This window comes from Carassius gibelio, chromosome A12 (genome assembly GCF_023724105.1).
Source record: "Carassius gibelio isolate Cgi1373 ecotype wild population from Czech Republic chromosome A12, carGib1.2-hapl.c, whole genome shotgun sequence".
Classification (NCBI taxonomy): Eukaryota; Metazoa; Chordata; class Actinopteri; order Cypriniformes; family Cyprinidae; genus Carassius; species Carassius gibelio.
Genome location: NC_068382.1, coordinates 18,488,072 through 18,509,353, shown reverse-complemented (window position 1 = coordinate 18,509,353; position 21,282 = coordinate 18,488,072). Strand labels below are relative to the sequence as shown.

Below are 21,282 nucleotides of genomic sequence, written 5' to 3'. Positions count from 1 at the left end.
ACTGAAGTATGATCTGTGTTTATCATGATATATGATGAAGAATGCATGTGTTTTCCTGGTTTCTTTGAACACCGGTGACTGTACACACAAAGACTTATTTTTTGGAATGGCTCTCTCTGTTCTAAAAAAAAAAAATGCACCAAAAAAAGTGGTGGCAAATGCATCAATATTAATAAAGTCAACTGACAGTGAACCAGTATTTATTAATTTTGCTCAGTCACATTTGGTGCACATTCAGCTCAGCCGGGGTCTAATCTGCATGAAGAAATCATTTCCTGCTCTGAAAAAATCAGGTGCATGGGTAAACGAGGTACATTTGATGGGTGCGGATTGACCGGTTTAGATGCGGTAGATGTATGGCTCTCCAGTGGCCCATGGAAATTCTGCCTGTTTAATTGAGGAACCTAAAAGCAGTGGGCAGCCTGCACTTTTTGTAAGTAAGGCAATCAAGACCTGCCCCAGACTCTATTAGTTTTCATTTGGATGCTTCAGTAATGCCAGTTGATTAAGTTGAAGCAATTTGCTGCAAAAAAAAACTAACCACCCTACACCTTTCCCACCCACCGTGCCAACAACGTTTACGTTTACATAGGTACGACTTGACTTGTTCAAAAGTAGTGGCACTGAAGAGAAATGGTTCTCCTTTTTTGCTAAGTTAATGGGTGATTCTTCAATTATTATGGGTACTTTTGACTGCTAAAAAATCTTTAAAATTATCACATTTGCTGAAATAAAGATAAATTTGTAAAATTTTAGAGTAAAAATTTGATTGCTCTAAAATCATGATGCAAAAAAAGATTTTATATTCAATTCTAAGAAATGCTTTACACATTAATACCAAATGAGAAAATGTGGTTTCCAAAGGTTTATAGTCCGAATTTTAACTTTTTTATTTCATTTATTTTTATTATAAATAAATAAATTATAGTGGGAAGTCAAAAGGTCAGTTGGGGTGCTAGGCTAAATTGGAATAATTCTTCCAAGTTTAATCTTCAGCACATAGAAATATGTGATTAATGTGACAATAATAACTGTAAATGGCAGTCCCTCCAGAAAAACGCGATTATGCGATCGCTTGATTTAATGCATAATCAGCCAAAGAACGCATATTTATGTGGGGTCAAATTTTTTCAAATACGCCGCTCTTTTGCCGCATAAATTACCGATTTCAGAAAGCAAAATATGCGGGGCTAGCATGATTTCATAATCCCTGTATTTTCGTGGCAAAAAACTCACATTAGCAGAAAGTTGAAAAATGTTGCGTTTACTTCACACAAGTAAAGCTCCATTTTCCCCTTTTGCCATGGGAACCTTAAGAAGTGACGTAATTATGTGACGTGAACATCATCTGCAAACCCCGCGGTGAAACCAGGGTGAAACTTGAAGCGCGCAAATCATCCTTATTTGCCAACAAAAATAAGAATGCGCGAAGCAGTTTCCCGATTTTTTACATGACAGTGGAGCCAAATTATATTGCGAGAACTTGCGAAAACTGCGGTTTGATGAAATAGAGAAAAAAAGGTGATTCCCCCAACACCCCCTTCTCACTAGGCTACTGACACTGTTGTAGTTTCATTCAGAAGTTGATGTAACTTTACAGTTGTAAGATTTCACTTTTTTGTTACAGAACAGTACCAAAAACTTACAGTTGTAATTATATTAGTATGTAAAATTTACACTGCAGTAAGAGATTGCAACTTAAATATTCTGTGGTTTAGTATGCTCGCTTATTATAGGAAGTAATAAGAAATTACTCTTTACATTAAGGTAGTAGCCTAGTGAGAAAAAGGTTTTGGGGGAATCACCTTTTTTTCTCTTTTTCATCAAACCGCAGTTTTTGCAAGTTGACGAAATTTCATCGCATAAAATTGCAAAAATATCCCGCATATTTCATCACATTTTTTAAGAAAACATGCCACAAAATGAAGGATTTTTGCCCGCAACAATCACAAAAAAAATCTGTGTTTTTCTGGAGGGACTGAAATGGTATTTTTTTTCCATGTGGTTTAAGTTATTATAGGCTATCTTATATATATATATATATATATATATATATATATATATATATATATATATATATATATATCGTTTTTTGTTTTTTTTCCTGAAAAGTTCTTTTAATTGTGGACTCTCCTATATCTGTGTTTATTTTGGCTATAATCCCACTGGGCAGCTGTAACCTATGTAACCCAATGGTTAGAGAGCCGGACTAGTTACTATAAGGTCACCGGTTCGTGTCTCTGTGCTGGCAGGAGTTATAGGTGGGAGGAAGTGAATGAACAGCTCTCTCTTCCACCCTCAATACATGGCTCAAGTGCCCTTGAGCAAGGCCCTGAACCCCCAGTTGCTCCCCGGGCACTGGATATATACTGTAGCTGCCCACTGCTCCGAGTGTGTGTTCCCGGTGTGTTCTCACTGCTGTGTGTGTGCACTTGGATGGGTTAAATGCAGAGCACCAATTCCGTGTATGGGTTACCATGCTTGGCAAATGTCACGACTTTCACTTTCACTGATACAAGAGTGGATTGCTATTGAGGTTTCTAGGATGTGTCTCTCATCTTTGTTCGTTTTTGAGATTATAGGGGCATTCTGCTGTAGAACCCGTTCTCCAGCATGCCTTGTCCTCCAGTCCATCCAGAGCCTCTGAGAGGGTATTCCCTTTCAAATCTTATTCTCAGAGGACTGACAGTAGGAGGTGAAATCATTGTTAATTTCCTCTGTCCTCCCCCTAGCTTAAACAAGTGGTTCTATTAGCGCACACTCTCCCTCAGGTGTGGTCATTCATACCTATTAAACCTGTGTCTTATCAGTCAGAAGAAGCCCTCACATCTCAGCACACAACAATCGGCGGTAATCAAGTCTTTAGAAGAGTGTGTGAGAGAGCCGGGAAGAGAGAGACTGAGAGAGAGAGAAGAGAATGATTAATAGGGAAAGTTGAGTGGCCGGCTAATAAAGATTTGTCTTAATCAGAAGTGATTTGTCAGAGAAGAAGCACGACAGGGTCAGGGCTGAGCCAATGAATTAAACAGAGCCCAGTGGAGTGAAAAAAGGCCAGTGAAATAGGGCCTGATTACCCAGGACTTGCTCTCACGCAGATGGCCCATGGCCATTAGCTTATTTATTATATTCTGTTTGTCTCATTCATCCCTTTTAAAACCAATACATTCTCTTTATATCCACATTATTCTGTCCATCCCCTGTCTACACTGTTAAACCCAGTTTTGAACCAGACTAAGCCAAATTTTAGTTGTGGGTTGATGATTTTACAGTGAAATTATTGCTAAAAGCAATAGCGCATGTGAAAATGATTATATATAAAGGAAAAATTTAAAGCGTTTTTAATGGCCTTTGATATACAATTGGATAAATTACTGTAAATTCCTGCAAAAAATAAAAAATAAAATAAAGACGTAGTAGCGCTTTGTATGACTTGTCAACTACATTTCATGCATTCTGAAGCTAAGTATTAGAGTTTGTGGTCGATATGGCTCACAAATTGGACCAAATCATTAATTTGCAATGCACAGTAATTCTCTGGGAATAAAATGTTCTTGTAAGCAAGCCTTTTTTAAATGTTAAAAATATATAATGAAGTATAATAATAATAATAATAATAATAAGCAACATGGTTCAAAATTTGAATAGAAATCATGATGCCATAGTCTTATAATGAATTGTATTTTTTATGTTAATCAGTGTATTAAAACATGAGTTTGAAAATACAGGTTTAAAAGGTCATAATTTTAAATTTATAAATAAATTATAGAAGAAAGTCAAATATTCAGTATCGAATATATTGGAGTACTTGGCCAAATTAGAAAAATTCTGGAAAAATTTTGGTACTCTTAAAAATGAGAAATAAGTGATTAAAATGACAATAATAGCCTTAAGTCTATATAAGTTTTGTAATGTAGATTTTGTATGAGATTTTGAAGTTATTTTTTTCAAAGGTATAGCTTAGGGATTAGTAAACGAGTTGTTCTTTTGTGCCAGGTCTTGTCAATAAACCGATTGATTTGTTTAAGCAGTTTTTGTAGATTTTTTTTACTGATGCACATAAGAAAAAGTATCAGTTTTTGGTGAGTAATTAATGACTTTGTTTTCTCCCTCTCTTTTTTATATATTTTGTTTGTTCATTCTACAGTAGTGAGGATGCTTAAGGTTGGTGGGTCAGCAGTTGAATACTGTAAACAAATAACAAGAATAATAAAAGTGCCATCAGCACTTTGCTCCCAGACCGGGGAATAACTTGTTTAAAATAAAGAGAAAGGAACCATGTTTCTGTGTTGCTCTTTGTGTGTGTTTCTGTGTGGGACAGTCGGTGTACTCTTCCCCTGGGCGCTTTTGCTCTCATTTGGCTGTCTGTGAATTGTGTCCAGATAGAAGTGTGTGTGGTAGCCTTCAAAAAGTGGCTGCAACTCTGTAATAAAAAGCAGTCCGGAGCCTGGGAGTGAGCCTGTGTCAAGGCATGTACCCTTTCAGCTCTGGGGACAGACAGAGGGCTTCAGACAACTCAGAGAGGACTCGCACTCAAGCAGCTGCTGTAAAATTGATGATGTGCCCAATTATACGTGTCTGCTGAGGGGAGGTGGATGGACGGATAGAAGGACGAGGGGACGGAGAGGTGGAAAACGCTTCTTCCCCGGTGTGTTCTGCCTCCATCTTGCTGCTAACTGCTGGCAGTAAGGTGGGGCATGAAAACGAGTGACATTCGGACCTCCGAGATGTCCTGAGTGATTTGATGTTCCTGCAGGCCAAGCTTAAAGGCAGACAGGCATGGTCAGTCACAGAAGGGAAAGACAGACAGACCGAAAAGATGAAAGAAACTTTGACTACACTAACACAGTGTTTCAACGTTGTAGGGATGGGAAAAGTAGTAAAGTAGAATAAAAAGAAAGATGATAAAAATAAATTAACAACAGCTAAAGGGACTTCTGGTAATTAAACACTGAGGGCCCTATCATACACCCAGCGCAATGCGAAGAAATTGCTAGTTTCAGTCCGGCGCCGTTCGCATTTTCCCATCCAGCACCACGTCGTTTAATTAGCAAATGCATGAAAGAGCTGAAAATAGACTGTGCCATAGACCAACTCAAACCTGGTCTAAAGTCTAAAGTCAATGGTGCAATATTTTTTTGTTATTTGAAGAGCACGTTTGTAGAAAATGCGTCTCCTGGCGGGTCGACACACAGGTTACTACACACAGGGATACGCATCACACAGCCAACAAATTCAACCATGTAAATAGCGATCCACCAAGGCCCGAGCACATCTCGCTCTAAAAGGGAATGGGAGATGACACTCTGGTTGGTTTATTGAACGTTACGCCCATTACTCATTAAGAGAATAGGGACAATACGGAGAGTTTTTCTTGAATAAAATTCAGTACAGACTGTAATCTCGCAATCAAAGTCATATGATTTATTTATTTTTCCTTAACGGTGACTTCTGAAAAAAAAAAAAACACGGTGTAGCTGAACCTGTTAACTTAATATATTATTGAAATATACATTTTTATAAAGAATTCCATGTTGACATCTGAAGGATGTACTGTGCTTTATCACAGTCACTTAAAAATATTTTTATCGAATTATATTTTATTTATAAAAAAATTTATATCAATGAAGTACGATTCACGATTCTATATTTTTACCCATCCCCTAAATACTTCAAAATACAACTCTTTGAACTTCACTGAGAAATGCCAGTTTCACACTTACAACATTTTTAGATGACCTGCTTAATCATCATTAGATCTGTGGGAAATTAAATGATGACCCCCATAAATAAATAGACAGTTCAATATTGTGTGAAAGAATAACAATCATTTGAAATTTGATAGCATTGGCACAGTTCTTCTCTAAAATATCGCAGTGAGAACAGAGATCTCGTCCGCAAGTTGTGGTCAGCAATCAGTTAAATAGTCTGCATTAAAACCAGCTCATCAGTAATGATTGTGCTGTTACGGATTTTAGTAATATCCTTGTTAAATGGGCCTTGGGGATCTGGATCTTTAACTAGAGCAGGCCTGTGGAAAAGCTTGGAGTCAGGGTCATTTAAATTGTTAATAGGGCCTTAAACGGGGGAAGAATATTTTAGATCATTATGAGCACGAAGCGGTGTTCATAAGCATGAAGTCTAGTTATTTATTTATTTAGTTTTTTTCTCTCCCTCTCGTTCCTGAACGCCTGTTTTTCACAGCTACACCCTCAATTTACAGAATGTCAGCTTCCTCATTAAAGCGTGTGATAATTAATTAGCACCTCATTAAGAAGACATGTATCTAAAGTGCTGCATACAAAAGAATAACTGACCATAATTCATGCTACGCTTCAGGTATATAGGTTTATTGCACATGGTGACCTGAGATCTGAATGTAATATATCTTGGTGTCAATATTTTGTGTATTGTTGCATATAACAATTAAAATAATATCACTGTTAAAGGGATAGTTCACCCGAAAATTAAAATGTCTTGATTATTTATTAACTCTCATGTTGTTCTAAACCTGGATGTCTTTCTGTATAATGCAAAAAAAGATAATATAAAAAATGCCATAAAAATTTGCCATACAATGAAAGTCAGTGTTGTTTTGGACCCCAATGACAGTTCGAATATTAGTTTAAATGTTTTGTTCCACAGAAGACAGAACATTTTTAACAAAACAAAAGTAAATGATGACAAAATAATTTACATTTTCTGGAGTGAACTAACCCTCAGCAGTGTCTAGTGAAAAGTCGGTTCTTTTTCGTCCCTCTAAAGGCTCATATTTTTTTCTTCATAGAAAAGGAAGGAAGAGAAATCATGTCGTTTTCCTCTTTCTCTCAGAGTGTTTGTTTTTCTCCAGCCAAACTCTCTGCTCAAACCTCTGCCACATTCTTGTCCAAGTCTCATTACTCTACAAATATATGAATCAAGAAGAGAGACAGATAGATCAGATTATTAGTGAAACATATAGACAGAGACAAACCGATATATCAAGAGAGGATGCGAGCCGTGGAATTGTGGGTTGGTAAAGTTCCTCTCACCCATGGGATGCGGTGTATACATGGCTAATCGTCCAACAGTGTGTGTTTTTGTGTATGTGTGTGTGTGCTTTTGGAGCTCGTTCTTAATGGCAACATCAATTTGCGGTCCCAAGTCTAAGAGAAATATTTATCTTTGCGCTCAGGCACAGGGGAAAAAGAAACCAGAGTCCATAATGTGTTTTACAGTGTGTTGGCCACAGGAATATTACATTAAACGGAGTTTGGTTTAACAGCTTTTATTCCGTGTTTTCAGTGGCACAGGAAGACATTATGGAACGGTTTTATGCAGTCGGTCAGCCAACCCTCCTGTTTATTGATTTTGTGGAAATTCTTTTATGTACCTGCTCTATATTTCCCTTCACATTTCTTATAAATTAATTTGAATTAACTGCGCATTCATTAGAATGAGCGTTAACTTATGTGGACGCCAACAATCGGCGTCAATGGAGATAGTGAAGCATGTGACCCTTGTCTCAGAATATCTCGCTGTCAAGAAAGAGGTTACATTTTGGCTCAAGGCGTCTAAAAATCATGACAGTCAAAGTTTTCAATTGTAACTATTGTGCATAACTAGTTCGTTTTTCTCCATTTGTTTATTTATATCTGGTTGGGCGTAGAATATAGAGCGCTGACAGGAATGTTTCATTTGCACTTGGCCCCCTTCATGCCAACGTTCTCATCAATCATCTGAAGTGATGTATGAGCGAGCGTGTCTGCACGCGTGTGTATTGCATTGTTGCCATTGTGGTACATTCATTTGTTTAAAGGCCCCTTTCGTCCTGGACAGAGACAGATAGCGGTGCTTAATTTTCTTTACACAAGATTTCCACTCACGGCTGGGCGGCAGCTTGTCTCAGGCTCGGAGGCTGGCCACAGTTATGATGGTTATTAATATCTCTATTCCCTCTTTTAATCTGGCCTATCTGTCACATGCGCTGTGACTGCTCCATCTAATCTGAGTATCCTTCAATCTGTCCCCACTCTGATTGGAAATTAATGAAGGCAAGAGACGCGCGTGTAAGTCTTTCTCGGTCTCTGTGAACGCAGATGTAGCCCGTTCTTCGGTTCCTTGAGCATCACGCTGACTCTTTGAGAGCTGCACCTGTGTAGTGTAATCCAGTCATGAGTGCGTTGTTTACTCACAATTGTTTGGTGCATTTGAAAGCGTAGCTTTGATCCATGCAAAAGATTTTTCACTTCACTTTTTTTTTTTACTCTCTTCCTCTTCAGACTGCTAATGTGGTTTCTACTTACAGTGGAGAGGGTTTTTGCTGGAGGAAGGGAGGGTGGGAGTTTTGTTCTGTTCATTGTTTTTTTAGTGTTTTTTGACCCTTGAGATGTGAATATGACAGTGACCACAGACAGGCTTTTCAGACGTTATGTATGGGATGCTTATCTAAGTGTGAGCGTGTAAATGGTTGTACATCTGTGACAGATGAAATGTGTTTGCAAGCGAGCAGCTGAATATTGCATGTGCTGATCAGGCTCGGTCTGATACTGTATGCTGGGATTTGCAAAATATTTAAGACAGCATGTTGGTGAGAAGGAGATGTAGTCTGAGATCCCCAGACATCAGAAATCAGGGTTGGAACTAGACTTTCACATGAGGCAGGGTATTGCTAGGTTTTTGCTATGGTTATTGACAGCTTTTTTTTTTCTTTTCTTTTTTTTTGAGATCCTGATATGTCCCTTCTAAATTAATTCTTACTGAAGCGACAAAATATTCCCTTCAAAAAATAGCCAAACAGCAGTACATACAACAACAACTGAACATGGCCTGTTTCTCTTCTTATCCTCCTACAGAGCAAGTGGGACAGGAGATCCTCGCCAACCTGCACAGTGATCGTGAGAAGATCCAGAGATCCCGCGACCGGGTGAGTTTACACCCACAAACACACTCCTCAGACGGTCCTCAGGAGGCAACACTCATCCAGAACAGAAACATACATGCTTTTCTCACTAAACAATAAAACAGGCTTACAAATACTTGACTTGATCAGATCTCGGCTCTTTGGGAGGACACAAAGTGCCTTAGATCAGACACTTGACAAGAGAACAGGAGCGCACTCAAGTGCAGGCAGTTAACATCAGCTCGCACCTCTCACATATTAGCACAGCGGGCCTTCTGGAATGATTGATTGAATGTACAGAACACAGAATGTTTGACTCAGAGCACGGCACCAATAAGAAGCCTTTGTGGTTGTCCCATCTCATGTGGTGAGATCACGCATGGTGCAAGACTGTCTAAACGGGCTTTGCTGGACGACACAAATGCCTCCGGACAGAAAAAGTATTTGTTCTCCGTTTTTCCGGGCTGCTATAACTCTGCAAGTCTTTCTGCTACTTGTGAGATTATGCTGGACGGATGCCACGAAAGGGATTGTTGATTACAGACTGGTGTAGACTTCATTACACAAGATAAATTTTATGAAATATAGATTTACAGTGGACTCAAAAATATATTTGGACACTTAAACTACATTTAAGAATGTGTGTATTAATAATTAATATATGAAGAATTCTACTAAATGACGCTCCTTTTCATAGAACTAACTTCACTATTCTAGCTATTTTTAAGTTTTCTAGCTATTTTAAACTTGTAATTAATTAAGGGTAAAGATAAGCTTTAGTTGATGTAGATATAGGTGCCCTAGAAGAACTACATTTCTATATTTTTATCTTTTATACTCTAATAGGCTCTTTTTGTATCTTTTTTTTGTGGTCTGTATGTGCAATTTTTTTTGTAGTAAATGCCACTTTTAAATTTTGTATCTTATTCAATGGCATTCATATATTTTTACATGTAACATAGATAGGTGTGTGTTTGTGTGTGTGTGCGTGTGTGTGACTTTAATGTAAAATCACATATATATGAGTGATTTTATATATACATATTTTTTATTTGTATAAAAAATATATCTGTAATAACTACAAAAAAATGTATTGGAAAAATCTTTTTTTTTTTTTATACGAATATCGATAAAGCTTTTTTACCCATCCATATCTATAATAAGTATATATAGACATATATAGCAATATAGACATATGCCACGCAGTAAGATTAGAAGGTGTTGATATAGAGGACTGTTTGTGAGCTTTTTTGAGTGTCACTCCTCCTACCAGGTATCAAATGGCTTTCTTTCTACATCCTCTTTTTTTACTTCCCCCTCCTTACGTCAACCTTTATTTGTTACTTTATCCTCTGCATGTATAATCTTTTTTTACCTTTTAATATCACAGTCTATCCCTCCTATTTTGTTTGTTCCTGCCGTGTCCGCTGTCATAGTCTTACTTCTCTCTCTTTTCTCACCCTTTCTTTCTTTCGAGAAGACTGGTATAAAGAGCTCAGTCAGGGGCCTCTCTGATGGCTTCTTATGAAGGATGCTTAAAGATCACAACATGGCAGTTGGGCAGGCAGCTCATTTCAAAGGAAATAAAACATTTCCTTTCAAAGGTCTGCTGTCTATGGAGAATAGCTCTCCTTCCCCGGAGCCCTGACTGGCCCTCACACTTTAAAGACATTTTGCCAGGCTGGAGAAATGGAGAGGAGAAAAGAAAAGAAAGCATGATACGAAGACATTAGATTGAAAGAGCAATAAACTGCTTTTTGAGTGAAGGAAACAGCACATAAAAGAGTTTTTGGAGTGTCTCTTAACAATCAGTTCACTCAGTCTCTTTCAAACAGACGCACACAAACACTAAAAGAGATGTAGTGCCTTGCAAGCACCACTATTACCATTGCTCATCCTCAGTGTATATGAACAGGCCTCTAACACTTAGACAAATAAATTATCCTGCGCCAACTTGGTAAAATCCCAGTTAAGGTACGTTTTAAATTCAAAGTTTGGTATCTCTGTTCTGAAATGGGGACTAAATTGTTACATTTTGTCTTGCAAAAGTCACACTGGAACAAACTGCTGCTTGCTTCATTGGTCTGAATGTTTTCATGTCTTTTATATATTTTAGTGTTTAGCTCAAAGTGGTATTTCTGAATGTCAAGGTGGTTGGATGACCAAGTTGGATGTTTTGCATGATAAACATTAAAAGGGGGGTAGTTTTCTGTTCATATTTTGGTTTCTTTGTTCCGAAACAGAGACTAAATTGTTATAGCGTTGCATTTTATTCTGCAATTTGATTTATAATGTAATATTTTAAAAAGACATAAAAATTTCTCACATGGGAACAAACTGCCGCCTCATTGGTCAGAATGTGTGCCATTTATATTACAATGATTAGCTTAAAGTAGCATTTCCAAATGTCAAGATGGTTCTGACTCTGACACATTCAATACAAAATAAAGTTGTGGTCGTTTTCAGTTTTCATAGTCTGTTTTTCTTTGATCTTCCTGGCTTGCTTAGCTTTGACAAGGCAACGTTTCAAAACGGACTAAAAAAATCTTAATAAAAGTCACATGTGTGCAAACTGCACCCTCATTGGTCCAAATTTTCTGCATCACGTGTTCCTGTTTTTACTTATAGTGGCTTTTTTCGAATGTCGAGATTTCTATATATCAATTTGAGAACAAAAGTTCACAAGATTATAAGAGTCATATTTTGATTATGAATGCAGTGACCAATTTTAATAAAGTGTAAATATTTAGGCTTATAATGTCTTTTTAAATGGGAAATATTCCTGTTTCTGGTTATGCTATGATTGTTGTACATTATATTTTTCTTTATTTGGGTTTTGGTCTGCGTGACTGTAGCGCTTTTAACTCTTTCCAATGAAATTCAGGCATTGAACCAAGCTACTGGGAATCAGCTTACCAAGACCATTTACTGTACTAGTCTGTAATCAGACTCTGCTCTAGAGCTGCTGTACTGGTAATCTCTTTTGTTGTGGGTCTTGTTTTGGGTTCCTAATTCACAGAGAGCTCCACCATGTGTTTTTGTGTTGGCACAACTCTGGCCTGAGAGAGAAAGAGAGAGGGATTTTGAGAAAAGCCGAGGGAGCTCTCATGGGACAGATCTATCATTGAGAGAGACATCAGGCAGCTCTTGGGCTGTTGGTGGTGCCAGAACCCAAACCCGCCTAAAACCACATCTGTCCCTGAGCCGGCCCGCTAACACACACACACACACACACACACACACACACATACACATACACATATACACATGTCCCTGCTGACTGAGAGGACAGAGAAGGAGGCTTTCTCAAGAAGGCCAGCCAGAATCACAGTTCTGCCTGCTGCCAAAGCTCTGGCTTCACTTCCATAGCAATGTCAGCATTCCTAAACACACACACACACACACACACAAACATATCTCCAGATGGATAGCCTTTACTTATGCCTCCCCCTACTTCAGCCATATATTGAATGTAAAACATGCACTACCAGTCAAATATTTTGAAATAATGATCATTTCTGAAGGATCATGTGACACAAAAGAATAGAGCAATCCAAACTTTTGACCTGTAGTGTATATAAACTTTAAAGAGAATCAATGTGTAGCAGCAGACATGAAAGGAAGTACAAACTGGATGAATAACAGTTAATTTTGTAGCGATAGACAAACTAAAGTCTATAATCATTTTAAGCTTATTTTTATAGCACAAATTCCGCATGACCTCTAACGTGGACATTCTCTTTTCATTCTCGTTTTTCCACAGCTGAGGGAGACGGATGCTAACTTGGGCAAAAGCTCTCGGATCCTGACCAGCATGCTGAGAAGGTAAGAGGAAGGTAGGGACCGTTTCTGATACCTCTCTATGGATGCGGCCCTATACCCATCCCCTGCATGAACACTCTTGTACAACAAGATGTACACACTTATTGTTATGCACTGCGATTACACAGCATGAATATATGTAGTGTTGTAATTAGTAACTCAGTAAAATCGAAATGCCCTGAACACCCCACTTCTTCTCAATAAATTGTTGTATGTGAATGAACATATTGTAGCAGATCAGTTTTAGTCATTATTTGACTTCCATTAAATCTGCACATACATATTTTATTTTACTATTATGTGGGAAAATGTTGAATTCTGGTTTTAAAAAATATAGCATTCCCATAGAAACTCCCATAGGCCTTCATAATTATGCTTTACACTTTTCAGTTGTGCACTCTCTTCAAAATCAATTGAAAAGTTCCAGATACTGTATTAATCTGTTTCATTTATAGTTTATTGATAAGCATATTTTATACTTTTTTGTCATTTTCATATAGGTTTTTAAATTCACTATATTTCTATTATAATAATTATTATTATGCTTTTATTCTTTTTTTTATGTTGAACTTTCAAAACTATATAGTAAATCTACACCGTCATTCTGGGTTTGAGGTCTGTAGGATTTTTCACATAAGAAATAAACAAAAACAGAAGTCTCTTAAGCACACCAGGGCTTTATTAATTTGATCAAACATACAGTAAAAATGGAGTTGAATAACAAGACTATTTAAAAAAATTATATATATATATATATATATATATATATATATATATATATATAAAATAAATAAATAAATAAATAAATAAATATATATATATATATATATATATATATATATATATATATATATATATATATTTATATATATATATATATATATATATATATATATATATATATATATATATTTATTAATTTATTTAATTATTTATTTTATATATATATATATATATATATATATATATACATATATATATAATTTTTTTAAATAGTCTTGTTATTCACTGTACAAGTCTTTAGTGTTACTTCTGAATCTTAATTTATAAGCATATATTCAGTTTTTCTCAAAAATCTTTTAAATGGCTGTGTGTGTGTGTGTGTGTGTGTGTGTGTGTGTGTGTGTGTGTGTGTGTGTGTGTTACGTACAGTATAGTGTGTGTGTACAATTTTTTTTCATCAGCACTTATCAATATAATTGAATGAATCACATATGTTCAGATTCAGAGTTGTGCCTTCAACAGGCAAAGATTCCATGTGTTTTTTCAACTCTTTTTGTCTTCTGCCCTAAAGCAGATCTAGTGTTCCTCCCACTATTCTGTCTCTATGTAGTATCAGCTTTAAACAGCAGAACTCATCATTCATATCAGCAGGCTGATGAGATATTGGCTTTTTTCCCTGTGTGCTAGATGTGAGATAACTGTAGCTATGCACAGCTGCTCTCTCTTTCTCTCTATCTCTCTCTATTCCACTTACTGTTGTTTTCTCCGCCAGCCTCATATCTCTCTCCTTCACCTACACACAATTCAGTTAAACGTCTGTCACATCTCCATTTTATAAAGTGCCTGTGCACCCTTTCCTGAACCATGACGACAAGGTTTTGTTTCTTTTTTTTCCCTTCTTTTTTTTGATTAAGAGTAATATGTAAATGACACCAGCTAAATTTAAAACCCCGGGGCCAGGAAGGAAGTGCCAATTGAAATAGATGCTTCAGTGGTCGTAGACAATCAGGACGTGTGCGGCGAGCGAGAGGGAGAGGAGGAGAGACACAGAGAGAGAAAGCAAGATGCCGGGGACGCAGACTGTAACCGATATTTCTGCATATGTCTCCATTTTGTCAAGACTCATTAGAGGGGCCGCGGCCGCAGAGTGTCACAGAAGCTATCCAGAAATCATTCATCATCCTCCATTCCTTCCCACCTCCCTCTGTCTCTCTCTTATTCCATCCTGCCCCGCCGCTAAGTAAATAACACGCACTTATTTCAATATTATCATATTAATGTTAAAGTTCAGCTGTCACCTAATGGGAAGACTAAATCAGACGTAGCATTTAAGCAATGTAGTGCTGCAGTGAGGCCGGCTCAAATCAAGATTTATGAGCTTTTTCCACGCACGGCGTCACCCTTCAGCTCACTGCCTTTCTGCATAAAGGCCCACCGCACCCCTGTTCTTCCCGTCTGCCTAGTAAGGCCTTCTCTCTCTTCCTCTAGATCTCTCTTCCTAACTAGGTTTTGCCTTTCTGTTTGAAAAGGAGCAAATAAAGCCTTCCTACATATTAAATTTGGATTGTATCTCAAAGCCATTTGCACCAGAAAAGTAGCAAAGACAACAAATAGATGTTTTTGGCTTACTTTTTTTTTCTGGTGTGTTTCATAAATTTTCCTGGCTTTTTTTTAATTCCATGCTTTCTTAATCTTTGGACATTTGATTAATAGCTTAATATGTAAAATATTACTGTTACTACATCAGATACTACTATTTAGGTTTTAGCCCATAACCAGTGTTATATTGTTATAGTGTGTTATTCATATTTTTAATTAACATTTAAATTTTAGTTTAGGTTTAGTTTAAGGTCTGTTATTTTAATTATTTGGTCATTTTTATTAGTAATTATTTATGTTTTTCTATTTATATATTCTCTATTTCTATCTAGCTTTAATGCATATTTATTACAGTTTAGCTTTAGAAATTGTAGAAATTAAAGTTTTTCATCTAATATGTATATTTATTTTATTTCAGCTTTCATTTAATGTTAATCATTTTTAATATTTTTTAGATTTATCTTTAGTTAGTAAGAACAGCACTGCCCCTAATCTTGCATATTAAATTTTGCTGTGTCCAAAGGTAAGATGCCCTAAATTATGAGGATTGATGTGGAAAGGTGAAATATTACTTGTCTGAGTGATCAGAGCTCAGTTTTTTGATTGGCTGATGATAAAAGAATGAAAAAATCCCATAGAGTTTTACTGAAAGATGTACCAGAATATCATAGAGACTTCAGAGGACCATCTTTTAACTTGCAAGTGTCCACCTAGCAACCATCCAGAACCTTAGCAACCACTTAGCAATCACTAAGTTATGTATGATATTATATCCTTTTCTTTTTTATAGGTACTCAATTTGGTGCCTGATTGGAAATGAAAATTCATGAAAATATCTTAATTAATTTACATACTTTATTTTAGATTAATTATAGAGGCTAAAAATGTTAAAATTAAACATTTGCATTTGTCTGTTTTTAATTAGCAACTTAACAACTTTACCTCACTAAATTTTCATAACGTAACTGTTAAGACAAGCTTTTTAAATAAATAAATGTGTGTGTGTGTGTGTGTGAGAGAGAGAGAGAGAGAGAGAGAGAGAGAGAGAGAGACACCCTGGACCACAAAACCAAAGTCTTGAGTGTCTTTTTTTCTTCTTTTTTTTTAGTGAGATTTAAACAATTTTCTGAAAGCTGAATAAAAAAGCTTTTTAAGATATATGGTTTGTTATGATTAGACAATATTTGCTCAACATATATATATATATATGCTATAATATTTTTTTTGTTGTCAAGGACAGGTTATCACAATAATGCTTTTTGTTGTTGTTGTTTTAATTAGGCTTTGAAGAAGAGGAATAAGATCTTTCATGACAGCAACAAGTTTAAAAAAAATTAAAAAATCCGCAGTGTCATTTCTCAGGGTCAAAGGGCTTTTGGATTTGTGTTTTTCTCAAATGGCTGTACAGTATGAATTAATTCTTTGCTTGCGCTGGGTACAGATGTGAGGGTAATTCAAATGAAAGCGAGGTGAACTGGACTGCCTGCAGTGCTGCGTATCCTGATTATCTGCGTTGGCCTTTGTACACACACTTACTTACTCCAGGTTGTGTTTGTCATGGTGAGGTTCACATGCTCTCAGCTGTGAGTTGAGGACAGAGCATTAGCCCGCTGAGATAAATATTGTTGTAAGATGGAGACAGAGAGACCCGCGCTGCACCAGATGTTTACCCTGAGTGGAGAGCACTGTGTGGGTGAGGACGACTCCAAATATGTGTACTCCGTGATACTTCTGCTCAGAGGACACTGCATGCATTTTGAGCACAGCTCCTGTTTTCTTCCCAGACTTTCCAGAGTTCAAACAATTCTGTTTAGAATACACTGGTATCAAATACGAGATGCATATCCCAAAAGGTATTTAACAGAGGGATTTAACAGTGGCACATCTCTGATAGTCTGGTAATTCACCCCTTAATCAAAGTAAAATCATATCATGACAGATAAAGCAGTTTTATTTTCTCAGTCCTCTTGTTTTCTCTTTCTCCCTAAGCACTAAGACTACTGAGCTGGGCCGTCTCATGCTCCAGCTCACACTAAATTATTAATGGTCAGCTTCAGAAACTCCCAAGGGCTTTAATTATATTGTCATGGTCATACTCATCTCATTAACTTTTAATGGTGATGTCCGCTTAAAGAAATCATAATATTATTAAAGAATAATCATAGCAATTAAAACATTTGCCTTGATGACAGATTGTTTAATACACAAGTTACTGGATTCAATCGAGCTTTCAAAGCAGCCTGGGAGGAGAGCTGAAGCTGCATGAGCAATGCGACCTTGCATTAGAAGTTCTTAGACATACAAACTTACAACTGAAAGTAGTTTGGTAGTTTTGTATGTTTTAACAAGATTTGAAACAGAAAACAGGTCCTTTCTAATGCTGACAATTTCTGCACTGGATCCGTACCTGTATTGATGTTTTAAAGGGATAGTTCACCCCCGGAAAAAAAAAAAGAACATTGTCATTATTTACACATCCTTATTTTGTTCCAAACCTGTATGACTTTCTTTTGACATATTGTAGATACAATGTTTATACGTTAAATGATATTCAAAGGGGTTCCAATGTTGTTGGACACCAGCATTCTTTAAAATGTCTTCTTCGGTGCTCTACAGGAGAAAGAAAATCGTACAGGTTTGGAATGACATGAGGATAAAGGTAGGGCTGCCCCCAAATAGTCGACTAAACGTTAGTTGATATGAAGAGGGCTTGGTCGAATACATTTTCATTAGTTGGTTAGTCGAAAAAAAAATAAAAAAATCACGTGACAAATTTACGCAATCAGGGGCTGCGCAGACATCAAAGCAACGAAAGATCAACGAGATCTTGTGCCTCGCGGTATACCAAAGCACACTTGATGAGGAGGAGCATGCAAGAGAAGGATGAACTAAAAATGTACTTGTACTTGTGCAGACTTTGTGAAAGGGTCTTTAACCTCAAAATGGTTGCGATGGTGTCCTAATGGCTTCAGAGCTAGAGATGGTTAAAGGCCTCCTGCAGATGTGGACAGAGAGCGAGAGAGCTAGAGAGCAAGATAGCAGGGGTAGTGTTGGGATCACTGCCCAGCACAGAGCTCCTGCTCAGCCTTCCTTGCCTTCCACTGAGACCAGGGGCCTGATACTGCATGCAGGTGGTCGAGTCAGTCACCAGGCAGATCAAAAAGTCAAACCCCTGGGTGGACCTCCCTTTGAAATGGGAATGGGGCAGACATATCAGACAGAAAACATAACCAAGCCCCGTACCGCAGAACAGCTCCATATTCATGGCCCAGCTTAGAGGAGCCAGGCCTCGATCTTCTGAAGAAGACCACAGTACAGCTGGACACTGATGAAGACATCAGGTCCTTCACGTCTCAGGGTGTGAACACGCACACTTACCTTGGGTATTGTGCGTTAATGTGCAAACAACAGGAGTGCCTAACCCCCCCCCCCACACACACACACACCTTATTAAATATTCATATTCACAACGCATTACGTGTGAAGCAGAGTAGCTCCGACTTTGTACATCACGAACAGCTGTAACACTTTTCTGTCACTAATCGCTCTGATCCCAGCAGCGATTAGATCAGTAGACATGGTATTGTGAGAGGTGAGCCACAGTGTCACCACTCTCTCTTCCTTGATTTTTCTCTGCATCTCCCTTTGTTTCGACGTTCCGAGAGTCGTCATCAGCGTGATATCAGACGAAAAAGCAGGGGAGGGAGGGCAAATGTGGCTGTATTCTGGTGTTTGCCAGTCCCATTAAACAGACATTTGCAAACAATGTCAAGAGGGAGGAGATCAAAGCGTGAACCCCAGAAAAGCGGGAGCTCTGATGTCCTGAAGATCTCCAAATTTAGACTTCCACCGTATTGGCTCCCAGTTCCTCTCCCAGCTTGGAATATTAACGACGTGCTATGTAGGTCATATAATTAATGTGATTCAGGAGCACCAGTGGGCTGTTGAGGGATGCAAATAGAAAGAGTCTTGGGGGCCCTCTTGAAGTCTTGTTATGAAGTTGAACAAAAAGATTTGATATTATTTTTAATTGGAGCTGAAAGATATAACAAATTATAGTTCAGTGTGTTTTCCCTCTTCTCGCTTGCCTTTTATTCTTTTATTTATTTGGCTTCTCCCTCGTTCTGCAAAGAGAGGGGAAAAGCCTCGTTAAGATGCTGGAGCCGAGGGAGCAGGGTGGAGAAGTGACGGGGGCACGGCTCTCTTTCTCCCACACGTACACTCCCATTCTTGCAAACAAACTCTTACAACCAGTTTGCCGTATAGTTTTGCGCAAGTATGAAATTCTTTGACATCGAGATCTGCTGTCAAAATCATAATGAATGGCTGATATAGGCTGAAGGAAGTACAAAGCTTGTTGAGAGGCAAAGTCGTAATCTTACCAATTGTACAAGTGAGGTGTGTTTGGCTTTCCAGACTAACCTTTATAAGAAGTGCTGATATTCTTTTTCTACTTTTAAAAGTCGTTTAAACCAAAGATTATAACTGTAATTATAACTATGAAGTTTTAATAATAATTCTAATTATGAGAATAGGGAAGTCCACATCACATCTCTATTGATAATGACATTGTTATAATGACAATTTGTGTCTGTGTTGAATCAGATTTGGAAAAATCACATAATTTACTCACAGCAGTGAATGGGTGCCGTCAGAATGAGAATCCAAACAGCTGATTTAAACTTTTTCATCGGAGAAAGCAATATTCTGGATAGAGGACTCACTCAGCATTTCACTTCACAAGATGTTAATTTATGTTGAGTTGTATAGATTACTTGCGGATTATTGTGAGGTTTTAATCAGCTGTTTGAACTCCCATTCTGACAGCAGCCATCAACTGCAGAAGATCCACTGGTGAGCTAATTTTCTTCAAATCGATTAAGAAATAAACTAATTTACTGTAAATCTTCATCTGAATTAAAATTTTTGGGTGAACTGTTCCTTGAAATAGCTTGAGCATTTAAAGCAACAGATGTCAACTGCAGCATGTGCTTATAATAAACTAAATGCTACCGTGCTTTGGCATGGGTGCTGCTAATATAGTTATTATAAGTTGTTGATGTGAACAGTCCCTTATAGTCAAATGTTTAGTGCATCTGTTTTGCTGTTTTCCCTGTGGGCACTTCTTTCCCAGCATTTATCTGATTTCCTTTTTCGAGCAGCTGTGGCGAGCTCAGTGTTCTGCATTTGTCATCGGCTGGAATTGTATGAATCACGCTGCCCCTGGAAACCATGTTTCACCACCATGAATGTTGGTTTGGCTGATACTATGAGAATGCTTACCTGTCTGAGTACCAGGTGTTCGGTGGTATAGTCGCGGGGTTGTTTTTAGTGTTTGCTAGGCCTCTTAGTTCTAGTAAAGATGGTACCGCAGCTGTGTGTAATGACATTTAAGGGAATTCTGTGCTTCTAGTTTTTTGGCAACAGTTTGGGGAGATCCCGTTTCGGCTCCACATGACCATGCTCTATGTGCAAATTGATGTCCGTAAAGAAATAATTTACTGAGTGCGGTGTGGAAGAACTTGAATAGCTGCACAAGTCCCAGATTTGAACCCTACTGAACATTTTTGAGATTTATTGAAACTTCTAACCTTAATGATGCTTTAGTGTTTGGTGGAATTTATTATTATTAGTATTGTTTATGTCTTTATTTGTATTTTTTGCACATGGTTGTGGTAAAGGTTAGCAAAACCATGTTAATTTACAATATGTTTGTGTTCTTAATAATTTACTTGTTCCATGCACTCAGATATGGAGTGCCAAAACCGAATTAATGTGAAGTGGCGTTGATACGTGTACGTTTGTGTGTCATGGAACCTGGTGACGCGCATCTGCAAGATTTACTACTGTAAATGAGTATCTTGTTTCTCTCCTGGTCAAAGCTCTGGCTCGGGCCTTTTAGACGCTGGGGTGTTTTGTACCCTTCAGGAATGCTGCGTGTCAGGTTTATTTTGGACAGCAGATACTCTGAGCATCTTGTGTGTCACAACATTTCAGTTCAGGTGTCTGGAGCTAACATATTCTTAGCTATTCAAATGTCACTGTCCAATGTGTATATGTATAAATATAAGAATATATATGAATGCACTTTTCACAGCTGACCTTTTTACGACCTCCGTGACTGATGGATTCTCTTTACTGTTGCTTTTATTCAACTGAATCCATTCTTCTTAAATAAAAGTATTAATTTATTTAATTATGAATTTATTAAAAATCTTACCACAAACTTTTGAATGATAGTTTACATATTTAAGAAGAAC

The 21,282-nt window shown here is 37.4% G+C and overlaps 1 protein-coding gene across 4 annotated transcripts in view; it reads left to right on the top strand.

The window, feature by feature from the left end:
* Positions 1-21,282, top strand: part of LOC128025378 (vesicle transport through interaction with t-SNAREs homolog 1A) — a 123,655-nt gene that overhangs the window by 66,612 nt on the left and 35,761 nt on the right. For 2 of the 4 annotated variants that reach the window (XM_052611694.1, XM_052611693.1), the window contains 2 exons: positions 8,832-8,902; positions 12,642-12,703. In XM_052611694.1, coding sequence (XP_052467654.1) covers positions 8,832-8,902; positions 12,642-12,703 — 133 coding nt within the window. Of the gene's footprint in view, positions 1-8,831; positions 8,903-12,641; positions 12,715-21,282 lie in introns of all 4 variants that reach the window. The other 2 variants (XM_052611696.1, XM_052611695.1) reach the window with 1 other exon arrangement.